Here is a 13,453-nt window from a genome sequence, read left to right on the forward strand (position 1 = left end):
ATTATTTAATATTAAGTATACACTATTTGGTTTTCGATTAGTCTCCTTCTATACGTGTACTTCCTGTTTCATTTTTGAGATGGCTTCAAAAAAGACCGGCTTGATGGACAAAGTAATTTTTCTTTAGCAATGATGAGAAATTTTGTAATTTAAACAACACACAAAACATTTTCAAAATCTGTTTTTCAAGTTGCATGCCTGTTTGAACAATGGTATTGCGTTGAAATTCGGGAAATCACTTTCCATATGCGGAAAATATTGCCTTTATAGCAAAATACCACAGGCACTTGTTTCTATCCATACGAAGGTCGACTATACATATACATCTATTTATATGGATAGTCGACCTTCGTATGGATAGAAACAAGTGCCTGTGCAAAATACACCTTATCGCTATTTGTCCGCCATTGCTAGAAATCACACAGGTTCCCGTAAAATTTTGACGTCATAAAACAAAATATCTGACGCCACAATGGAAAAGTGATTGTTGTTGACGTCAAAGGTTCAAGCGGCCTGGTCAGCCGGGATTAGCGATAAGGTGTATTAAAGCTAAATATATATAAATGATGTGGTGGTATCAGTGTTCTCCCCAGGCCGATATGACGGTGCGGTGCCGCAGCGCCTTCATAATATTTTTGTTAATCCAGCAGCGTCTTAATTGGCCGCTTTTACTACTTGATCCCGCAGCGTGTTAATTTTCACATTTTCATTATAAATGTTGGTTAAAATTGTCAAGTTGCTGATCACCGCTGGAAGAAGAAGAGAGGTCGGTCAGTGTTACGCAATATCTGATAATATAGTTTTACCTGAGCCACACTTATCTCAGCCGTATTGGACTATGTTAACTTATCATGTAATAGCGTAAATGATCATCAAGAAGATAGATATTTTCAGAAGAAAATTAAAAAAATTAAAATCTTCAGTGCAGAAATTGAAGAAATAGATCGCAAATACATTGTATTTAAGCATCGTGTGTGTGTTTACTTGACCATTTATATAACGAATTTTTTGCATTGGTCGAGAAGAAGAATCTATTGAAACACGACCAATGAACGTGTTCAATACACGTTATAGATTTGAATACACATTGCTAAAGATATTTACGATGAAAATTATGAACGAGAGTATTTGTTGTTGAAAAAATTAAAATAAACTTTAATTAAAGATAACGAGAAGTAATTTATTTTAATTGAAAGTGAAAAATGTTGCTTGCAAGGTAAATTCGTTTCAAACTGTCATATTTTTAGAAATAAAATGATCATTGAACATCGATCGTGAGTCCGTGCGTCTGGAACATATTATGTGACAATCAACAAATAAACAAAATAACACTATCTTGAAACAATATCCCTAGAAGTAGCAGAGAGTACAGAGATGAATATTTATATTTTGACTTCTTTAATTGACTGAATATAAATAACTTTTGTGTTTAAAATCAATTTATTTCATAAATATAGTATATTATTCATTTCTTGTATAAATTCATTTATTCTCTGCATTATTAAACACACAACACAAAGCAATATTGCATGTTATGATTTATGACTGATTGATTCAGATCACAAAAGTTCACTACAAAAAAGGAGTTACGCGCCCTTGAATTTTGCGCCTTAAAAAAATCCTGGGGAGAACACTGGTATGATTGCTGTCTATGATCAAGTTGTTCAACAGCCAATAGAGCTAGTCTACTGTAGTGATGAGAATCTTTCAAATCTCATTTAAAACTGATCAGATAAACAAATAACAATTTCCAGTCAGGGCTGATCTAGGGATCGATGAAAGGTTGTTTTTTTTGTCCTTTTGACAATATTAAACGATGAAAAAAATGGTGTTATTGGAACATGTAGCTGTGGAACTGGAATTCTGGTAAAATCATCACATTGTTTCATCATCATCTACATGTAGTCAAATCGGTCTGCAAATTATCCAAAAAATGTAACAAAAAGTTGAGATACAGTTTCACAGCCCTTCCAAGGGTACAGTTCAATTCAATTTTCATAAGTTTCTTATTATAAAGTGGGATGAACATTTCTGTCCCCACTGAATCAGCCCAAATAAGGTTCTAGCTGATCAGTTCCTGAGGGTAATTTTAACAGGTGGAGTTTGCATGATTGATTTTACTTTTCAGCTTACAATGTATGTTACATGAATCAGGAGGTTGCACTTCTGTTAAAAGTTACACCGTTCTGTTTTTGATGCATTAACTATGTGCTGTAACCTTTTTTCCTATATATAATGAATGATTTTTTGCCATTGCGAAGAATACATCATGCTCCTTATAATTTGAGTCTTCTTCTTCTTCTGGTATACATGTACAGCTGTTATAGCTTTATTTTATAATATGAGGCAGGCATAACCTGTGAATGGGGACGAAGTCTGTATTTTTATTTTTATTTAAATTCAAACATGTTAATAAAAGAAACGGAAACACCGTACGTTCCGAGTTTGGTTCTGTTGTAAGGGATTTAGCTGTAACATTCTTTAAGTTATGACATCATATTAAATGTAAACAAAAGAAACGCTTTCAACAGGTAACATTTTTTTCATATCAAACAATTATTAATAATGAATTTGTATTGAGTTCCAATCTTATGTTTTACTAGACTGATAAATATATATTTTATTCCAAGTCTTATTCAAACAAGACCGGAAAGGAAAGTAGATTTTTTTGCGCAAATGCAGGGAAAACCGGAACAGGAAGTAGATCTGAAAAAGAAAGTTAACGATTTGAGTTCATAAGTAGAATGAAAAATTCTGGAAATTTTCCCCGATTTTTTTAAATTTTTTTTTTATTGACTTTTCTACCATAATTGTGGACTTCGTCCCCATATAATTAACGGTTGGACCTTAAGGCCACATCAAAAAAATATGTGGTTCAGTATTTTTTAATTGAAAATACAGGGATTACAGGTGAACAAATTTTGTTTAAATTTTATTTCAATGAATCTTGAGTGATAGAAAATATATTTTAGTATATGACTGTGCTGACATTTAATAGTTACTACATTTTTAGACCTGGAACAAATTAAGTGCTTACCATATTTGTATGGATATGTGCAACTGCTGTATGTTGAAACAGTATATTAACCAAGAGTATATTAGCATTTTATGATAGGGTTCAATGCTGTCTCAGCCAGTGTAAACCCCTCATCTCATTTTATACCAAGAAAAAAAACTCCATCCTAATAAAGATATATATATGGTTTGATAATATGGCTTTTAAGGAATGTTATTTATTCATTTGAACTTTTGTAATTGTAGAACGAATCAGAACAGGTTAGTTTTTAGTTTCAGAGATCAATCTGTAGAGCACCATATACATGTACATTTGTAGATGAAAATGCAAATGAATTTTGTTAAAGAAAGTGGACTGTACTATCATTACTATTTGATACTTAGAAATTAGTTAACTATTTGAAATTTGTATTCTCCATTAGTTCTTTTCCAATATAGGAAATTTACACAAAATTCTATCAAATCTCAAAGGTTTTCATGCATGCTGGATTATCTCATAATAAATATTGTTTATGTCTTGAAAAATTAAGTTTTTAATACACAAGTGTCAACACTTTACTTTGGACAAAGGATTGATCTCTCATTTTTTTTTGCATGATGGTTTAGTGGACAGTTCTTAATAGTCTACCATTGTTTATCATGTGCATGGACCATGTTAAGCTCAATTCAGATTTGACTATAGGTTATTATGTACAGGGTAATAAATATTTTGATAGATTTAAAAGCCTTTCACTATACTTCATAGAATTATATAAAAAAAACTATGTAAGGTTAAATCATAAATGTTAATTCATGAATTGAAAATAATGACATACTATTATTGTACATTGTATCAAGGATTTGTATACTGAGCACTATACAAATCCTTGATTGTATGTACATGTAGATGTGCATATCAACATGAAATTGTGGATCAATTTGTGTTCTATGCCTTATGCCCATTTGAACTTAGAATTTTGGCCTGACTTATTATACTCAGTCTACTTAGACAATTTGTCATTTCTCTGAACAAATATTCTTATTTTACTGCATTAATTAGAGTTTTAAAACAATCCAATTTAAATTCTTTTTTCTAAACTTTACAGAAGCTCTTGCTGCATTAATGTCATTTTAAAACATGATGATATACGAGTGAAAACTCTCGGAATTAAATTAGTCTTGAAAATTGTACAATGTATATATAGGCATGGGGAATGGTGTATTACAAATGTAGTTCTACTGCTTGAAAATATTTCATATTTACTCTAACACTTACAGACACCTTTCTTGGATTTCTTGAAAAGATTATGTGGATACCTGTACTTTGTTTTCTATTAATAACAATTACTGTAAATTCAGAAATTAATGCGAGGTTTTTATTATTGCGAAAAATGAGACAGAGTTATAAACGTAATAATTTAAACTCGCATTTTGAAATATTTTATATGAATGTAACAGGATTTTTCTCAAAATCGTAAAAATTAAAATCGCATTTAAGTCTAAAATGACAAAATTGCAATAATAAATGCATGCAATAATTTCTGAATTTACAGTATGAAGCCATTTAATTATTAAAAAAATTTCAAAAGCTAGGAAATCTGAATGTTTCTTGTCATCTGCAAACAGTAATTGTCAAGAAAACCTGCATTTTACAGTTTACACAAATAAAAACCTTATTTATAACTACAAAATATCAATTTAGTGTCATGTAATGTTAACTTTGGGATGATATGTAGTTTAATATACCACTACTTGTACTAACATGAATTGATACACCATATATATCCTTTTCATTTATGGAAATAAAAGTCAGTTATCTCCCTTCCCCTGCTAACCTCATGCATGGAATCGAGATAACATCTGCATACTGTACTTACTACAAGCATGGAAATGAGATGCAAACCTTCTTTTCTATACCAACTGCAAACATGGATACAAAATACCAACCTCTTTCTACAAATGTTAAGCATGAATTCAAGTGACAGATAACTGTCTTCCTCTATCAACTGCAAGCAGGAAAACAAAGGAAAGACATCTTCTTTGCCCAGCAAACTAGTATTTGAAACATTGATTCACTAGTATATTAATGTTTCTACTGTACGTAAATGAAACTTATGTTTTGGTTTTGTCCTGTCATTATTCTGATCTTTGATAGTTGTTGTCAATACAGACAAATCAGTTAACTTTAATGTACTGGCTTTATATTATGGCTATATATTATGTCTTTTTAGGAATGTTATTTATACATTTGAACTTTTGATATTGTAGAACGAATCAGAACAGGTTAGTTTCTAGTTTCAGAGATCAATCTGTAGAAGAAATTAGTTAAATATATCAAGTAGACTTAAAACTAGTCTAGTCTTTTAAAACTGAAAAAGTTAACATTGAGTTTTGCCTCTCTTTTATAAGACATGATTTTTTAATCACACTCTCCCAAAACATTCATAATTATTCAAGTGTCAAAAGGTATGATCAAATTCTATCAATTTTTAACATGTTTAACGTTTTCAAGCATGCCAGATTATTTCATAAAATATAGAAATTTAATGTGCAAAATCTCAATAATTGAGTTTTCAAACACAACTAAGTTGTGAATAATTATACATTCTGACCAGAGGGTGCAAAAAAGGGCTAAAAATCATAAACTACAGACAGCCATTTCAATACATTTTTACTATGGTCTAATCATTGCTAATACTTGATTGATCTCTGTTAAACTTTTATGCATGATGGTTTAGTGAAAGGTCTGGGTATACCATTGTTTATCAATGTGCATGGACCATGAAATGCAGATTTAGATCAGGGATATCATTATTTGTTTTATCCTTCATTCATACATCTCGAAATTGGTTTTTTGTTCTCTTATATTAGTTTTCCTCAGACAAATTTTATGAAATAGTGTGAAACTTATACACAATGCTTATTATCAAAAAAACACAGATCCAGATTGAATTTTGGTGGTGTCACTTTATAGTTCTAGAGTTATGTCCCTTTACAAATGGATATCTAACTTAAAATTGCCTCAGCCAAATGTTATGAATCTGAAACACAATGCTTGTTACCAAAGAAGTTTGAATTTTGTTGGCATCTCTTTTTCCGTTCTTTAGATATTAAAAAATAGCCTCAAGCAAATTTTCTTGAGTTACATCCCTGTATAACGTTATGCAATTTGGGGCATCATCTGTGTTCCACGGACACATTCCCCATTTATTTCTTTTACTAAACAATTGTATCTAGATAAAGAGGAACTCTGTGATGGTCCAATGTCTATCCTCTGATTTATATTTGAGTTGATGGTTTATATTACAATCTTATCAACCAACACGGAAATTCAAAGAGTCAGAAAGTCAGCATGTTAAGTTTGTCCATTGAAATTTCTCAAACCAATCCTTGGTTGAGTTGTTGGTAATGATATTAATACTTTGACTGATGTTTGGTGATGGTGTATTTGTTCTGATGCTTGAAATTATTCTTTGTAGATATATATTTATAACTTTCTTTTTAGGTAATTATGTGGCATTTACCAGAGATTATATTAGTTATTAATTTTTCAGGTTTTTTGTTTTTTGTTATGACTTAGATTCATCTTTCTTGAAAATCTTGAAAAGACCACAGACTTTGTTTCTATATTGTAAACAGTAATTATTTTGGTATAAAAAGCCAGGATTTATTAAGATTTTCCACTCTTACCTATCATGCCTATAGAAAAATAAACATTTTCTGTCTCGAAGTCATCCTCCTAAGCACCAACGATTTTTCAAAATAACTAAAGGTACAACCACATAACTACCAACTGTTATGATAGATATGTGAGTGGTGTAACAGCACAACTTATAAACAAATGTTTAAAATTAATAGCAATTTGCTCATCTCGAAAGATAGGTATGAATCACAAAAACAATAGACACAAAGCACCTTAATACAAATGTAAGAGTATATATTGAAAGCTAGTTCAAAGCCAATTACTACTAATTGATAAATCATGTTTTCCAAGACTAAAGTGGAATCAAGCATGGAATCCAAATACAAACAACCACTACTTTGCCAACTGCAAGTATGCAATTTTGCAACAACCCTCATCTTTGCTTACAAACAAGCCTTATTAGGGGAAAAAAACTCATTCTTAAGGATGATAAAAAGAAGCTTTTATTCATCATATGTTTTTTTATATTTTCAGTGGAAAGCAGATGATAAGCCTGTAAAGATAGATAAATGGGACGGTTCTGCTATAAAAAATGCCTTAGATGATGCTGCTAAAAAGGTAGGATTTAATATCAACCTCGCTACAAATAAAAACAACTCATTACAGTGTTTAACAAAATACTAGTTTTCTATAAACTTATAACACATGAAGTCGAGTATCAACCATTCTAGAATATATCCTATATATATATGATATAAATAAATGAAACTTCAGTATGTAAAAGTCATTGTACATCACGTACAGTAAAACAAAACATTTTGTTAATCCATTGTACTGATTGTAGTTGTATATTTAGATGTGAAAAGTTTGTTTTTTACTTTATGTAAAAAAGATGTGGTATGATTTCCAATGAGATTACTCTTCACAATAGATCAAACGACACAGAAATTAACAACTACTGGTCACAGTACAGCCTTCAACAATGAGCAAAGATCATACTGCATAGGCAACCATAAAAGGCCCTGTAATAACAAATGTAAAACAATTCAAATGAGTAAACTAACAGCCTATTTAATCTACAAAAAAATGAACAAAAAACAAACATGTAGGCTGATGTAGAACAGTAACAAACGAGAACCACCGAATTACACGCTCCTGACTTGTCCAGGCATTACTGTTTTCAAGAGCCATTTGATAGATAGGGCCTTGTTTATCTTGTGATCATGAATAGGAAACACACCTTACTTTTATATACCAGACATGACTTTAATTTCATTCTTTTACTCAGGAAATGGACAATACAAAGTTTATTATTAAGCAACAAATTAAAACAAATTTTTGCTAACAAATGTATGGATAATCTCAACAGATACATTTCATTGGTTACTCTTACCTGAACACTACTTATTGAATTTGTTTGACTTGTGTAGGTTAAATAGTGGTTTTACTGGTACAAAAAGTCTTTAATTTCATGGTACTATTAAAAAAAAACTAGTTTGACAGTTAAAGTAAAGGTAGCAATATATTGATAAAACATGCCTCTATCATACAAACTTTAGTTAATAACCATTTCTTGGTTGATATTTACAGGTGATGACAGACAATTTTGGTTTTAAAGAAGAACACAGATTGATGGACCTGCGTTTACTGATTTGTACTGTAGCTGTAGGATTTTCCCTCTTTGCCCTTGTATGGGACTACATCAGACCGTTTCCTGAATCTCGACCAATTCTCATCATTTGTGTTCTCTCGTATCCTTATATTTAAATAGGTTGTATTCCTCCACTCTAAAGGAACTGGTAGCGTATACTGTTTTACATCTGTCCATCATAAATTCTTGAATATTTTGCAAAATTTGCACATTCAAGTTTTCCAATTAAATATCAACATTTGTATTATGCTATCAAATAACAAACAGACAAGAAATATCTTAATGCCAGCAGTTTTTTGAATACCTGTTAAAATTCATATTGGGTAAATGATCCCTATGTCCGACCATGATGTACATGGGTTGACGGCTAAGCAATTCAAGTTCCTTTGTTCCTCTAGGGGCTATATTTTTCTTACAATACTGGGTCATTTGTTTGCTTTCAACCATTCAATTGAAATATGTCAATGTAAGGATTAATTGAAATAGCTATTTATCTTAACATCAAAATGAATTTCTTTAACTCTACACAAGATATTTCATGCTGATGGGAGTTTTGACATTATATACCACATATATGGAACAGAATATTTTCTTGGTAGCAGCAGATAAAGACAAAGCAGGATTAGAACCTGATGATAAATGGGAATTAGCCTCAACACTAAAAAAGTAAGCTATTTAAGACCTGGCCTTAAAAGTCATATAGTTTTCCAATACGATTTTCTTACTCAATACAATAGAGAATGGAAATGGAGAATATGTCAAAGAGAAAACAACCCGCCCAAAGAAAAGACAACAGCTGAAGTCCATCAATGGGTTTTCAACGCACTAAGAAAATCCTGCACCCGGAGGTGGTCCTCAGCTGGCCCCTAAATAAAATGGTGTACAAGACTCAGAAATCAACTAAAGTTTAAAGTCATATGAAACCTCAAATTGAAAAAAATCATGCATATGTTTTTTTTAAATAAATGGATAGTTTTAAGGATACAACTTATGTACATATACTTTTTTCTGAGGAAAATTCTTTAATTTGTCACCATTTAGAAGAAACTTACTTATTTTTAAAATTTGCTTGATTCCAGGAAGCAATTCGCCGACATATTTTCCGTATGCATAGTGACTTTTGTTTACCATTAGGTGACAATCGGTAAACTTTGGCTTCAAAACACGGCATTTAATGAGCAGTCATATTTGTTAAATCTTAACAGACAGAGAGAGAAAAAATTGACGATTATACGATATATTTGCGTAAAAAATGATAAAATCGTGCACAGAGGACTAAGTTTTATGATATAAACATGCATTGGTTCAAGAAACATTATTTTTCACCAGTTACTCGGTTTCATATGACTTTAAGATAATCTCACTATCATATCTTTAAACATTATTTGGTTTAGAATAATTTATGTCACTGTTCTATAGGTGTTTATGATCAATAAAAAGAAGTTGTCAATTTGATTGACTATATAGATATAAGAAGATGTGGTATGAGTGTCAATGAAACAACTCTCCATCCAAATCACAAGGTGTAAAAAAAAAACATTATAGGTCAAAGTACAGTCTTCAACACAGAGCCTTGGCTCACACAGAGCATCAAGCTATAAAGGGCTCTAAAAAATTACTAGTGTAAAACCATTCAAACGGGAAAACCAATAGTGTAACATCACAACATAGATCAGTTTTGTCAGTTTATAATGAAACATACCAGTATGTTCTACATAAGTTATAAAGGAATTTTTATTATAGTATTCTGCAATTATATTTTAAAGGTACACTCACCTGTATAAACTGAAAATGACATTTACCAATGGAAAAACAGGCCTTTGCAGATCAGAAGAAATAGAGAGACCAGTCAACAACTATTTTGATGAAGAGGGCACTTTATTATTTAAACTGTTTGAACCTGAAGTTAGAACACTACAGGGCAGAATAGCTGCTGCATCCAAAAAAGAATGACACATTTTGTTATATATTTTCATTAATTGTTGGTGTCTTGAGTGCTATATGAAAAAAAAAAGTTTTAAATTATGATGTTTAGAAGTTGAAGTAATGTTATGAAGAAAAATCAGATTTGACTAGTCATTTCTTTAGAAAATATTTTATTTAATCATTTCATGTTATGTAAGAAAATGTAAATTTATATATTTTGAGAGTAAGATGTTACTATGATTCATTATATCTGTTTTTCACTGTAAAAAAGAGAAAATTTCATGCTTACACAATGTGACAAAGTTTGTTGTACCAACTTGTCTTATTATTTGAAACCAGTTTAAAACCAATCAAAATGTAGTTCTGAAAATGGCAATGAAACAACATTGTACCCTGTAAATGAATTTAATGCAAAAGAATTTTAAAAGTTATAAAAATTAACACACTCAGTGCAACTGAGTTAAATTATCTCCCCTTTTGAATTGACATGAAAAAAGTATTCCTGATAAAATCACAGATAATGTCAAATAAGTCTACAATGGTAGCTTTATTTCACCCAATGAATATCAGTGCCATTATTGTTTTAAAAAAACCACCATATATATATATTCATTTTATTCTATATGCCATGGAGACTGTACAAAATTGTGAATTAAATTTTCATTCAGTTATATGGAGGTGCAACGACATAAATTCTTGGACGATGTTTTATAAAAAAATCTGTTATTAATGGTTTGAAAGTTAACTTGGTCATTAAAATGATTTTTTTAAAAAGGAGCTTTATTCTAGTGTTGAATTTTGTCTACAACTTAGAGTGTCAATGTTTTGTTGTTATGAATTCCTATTACCGGTATTAAAAAAATATTTTTTTGCTTAAATTATTTTGCTTTTTATGTGGCCAAATTGTTCCCCTTTTTCTGTACCTATCCTAATCCATATACTAATTTGAATTTTTTGTTGCTCTTAAATCAACACTAACTTTACAATAAATTGCTGACTAATACATTTGTTTAATTATGACAGGAATGACTGTATTCTGTGCCTTCTTATGTTGTATGTGCATATTATAATTCTATAATTGAAGTTTTGTTACGAGGTGCTGTTAATAGTAAGAACATTTTGTACCTTTGTTGTAAAACATTTTGTAAAACTTCTCGGTTAAGGAATAAATGTATATAAAAATGATACATATGAGGTCTTTATTTATGCCAATGAGGAGATTAAGTTTCTGATCGTTCTGCGATGCCTTTTCTGTTTTAATAACCAAAGAAGTCTTGACAAAATCTTGTGAACCACTTCAGATGAAATATTGGGGAATTTCACCTGATGTCAAATTTGATTTATGTCCCATTATTATATTTATATTAGAGTTTTTACCATGGAATAAATAGAAAAGCAGAGGAAATCAAACCATTTAAAGTATAATGATCACTGAAAGGGACCAGAAAACAATTTGTTTTAGGTTGAGTTTTGTTTTTAAATATGAGACATAAGGATGATAACCTGGCAGCAGACATGAAGGTGTGAATTATTTATATAAAGCTTTAGGATTTAGATGGTAGAAAAGCTTCCTGAATAATCCATTCCCTGTATACACATTGCCATATACTTATTTAGATATTTCTGTTAAATTGATTGATTGATTGTTGGAGGTTAATATCACTTTCTCTGCACTATTATCGTTGCCATGCTGTTCTGCATTTATTAAGGATGGAGTTCCAAGTTTCAGGTTTTGAATGTTTGTAAAACACAAACTGAAGTCCTACTTGCAACAGACGATTCACTCATCAGTAAAAAGACAAGACTTAAGACTTTTCAACATGTTCACTCTTGTAATAGAGCTGGAATTGACAGAATTGTAAGAGAGCTGTGTTAACAAGTTGACATTCAATGATTACACAAAATGATGTTATAAAATATTTACAAATATGCATTTGAAGTTAACAGTTAAAACTAGAAGTAATGATAGTTTGAGCTATTGTCGCCAATAAATTTATCAAAATTTTGAAAACCAGAAAAGTAAAGAGCATTAGAGTTGATGCTTATGGACCGTTGTTGGGGAAGATTCCTTTTTGTCTAGTCTGTAACAAAACTGAACAAAAACTAGAACAGCTAGATAATACGTATCTAATATGTAGATATCTTATAGTTTTAAAATTGTCCAATTTCCTTGACCTTGGCAACTGCAAAGTTAACTTTAGTTTGTATGCCCCCTTCTATTAAGTGGCTAGCATATATTGCTAGCCTACCAAGGGTTTATAAATAAAATTGAGAATGGAAATTGGGAATGTGTCAAACAGACAACCAAAGCAGATAACAGCAGAAACCATCAATGGGTCTTCAATGCAGCGAGAAAATCCTGCATCGAGGTGGGCCTCAGTTGGCCCCTAAATAAAAATGTGTACTAGTTCAGTGAAAATGGACATCATACTAAACTCCAAAATATACAAATGAACTCAAATTAAAGGAAAGAGTTCTATATGGCACCCATTGGAATAAAGTGTTATACATTATTGCGTTCTTTTAGGCCAAATGCTCCTGATTTGGGACAGGCTTAGAAATATGGCGGGTTAAACATGTTGTGAGATCTCAACTCTCCCCCTATACCTTTAGCCAATAAAAAATAAAGAAACACAGCAATACACTTAGTTTAAAACTAAAGAATTAAGTCTAAGTCTGATGTCAGAAAGGTAACAAAAGATACTATTTAAATCAAAATGACAGTGATACATAGATAAACAAAGTAGTGTATATACAAGTCTTTGTTTTACTATTTTATCATTACACCAAATAGTTCTCAAATCTGAATGGATTTTTCGGTTCATTATATAGTGATGACTTAAAGATTGAGTTTGCTCTTTGTTTCTTCTGGCTTCTGACTTTTCATGAAAACTGTACTAGTGAAGGCTACAGATGTCGAGCTTAATTGTATTATGAAGACTTATAGATCGATGTTGTGTCTTAATGTAACCCCATTTTAAAAGAAATATGCAGGCAGGGGCATTTTTGTTACACCAACACTCATTTGATTTGGTATTTTTTTGTCATAGAATCATGACAGCATTAGCTATTGGTGTCAAGCTCTTGGTACGTTAAGGAACCATTGTAACATCTCTGATTGTTCTATATATAGATGGCCTGTTGCAATGTCAAATTTCTAATCCTATCCAATACTAGTTTTCAGCGTAGTTCAAAAATCCCTAATTAAATGACTTGCCTATTACATTTATTGTTTATTA

General features: G+C 30.9%; 1 protein-coding gene across 2 annotated transcripts; it reads left to right on the plus strand.

Moving 5' to 3' along the window:
• Positions 1-31: 31 nt before the first annotated feature.
• LOC139517682 (signal peptidase complex subunit 2-like) lies at positions 32-11,395 on the plus strand. 2 transcript variants are annotated; one of them, XM_071308974.1, is made up of 5 exons: positions 32-112; positions 7,172-7,255; positions 8,228-8,388; positions 8,820-8,954; positions 10,055-11,395. In XM_071308974.1, the coding sequence occupies exons 1-5, from the start codon at positions 80-82 to the stop codon at positions 10,239-10,241; spliced, it is 600 nt and encodes a 199-aa protein (XP_071165075.1). In that variant the 5' UTR covers positions 32-79; the 3' UTR covers positions 10,242-11,395. The 2 variants fall into 2 exon arrangements, with proteins under 2 accessions (XP_071165075.1, XP_071165076.1); XM_071308975.1 differs by having other exon boundaries at positions 51-144.
• Positions 11,396-13,453: the final 2,058 nt, after the last annotated feature.

This window comes from Mytilus edulis, chromosome 3 (genome assembly GCF_963676685.1).
Source record: "Mytilus edulis chromosome 3, xbMytEdul2.2, whole genome shotgun sequence".
NCBI classification, from domain to species: Eukaryota; Metazoa; Mollusca; class Bivalvia; order Mytilida; family Mytilidae; genus Mytilus; species Mytilus edulis.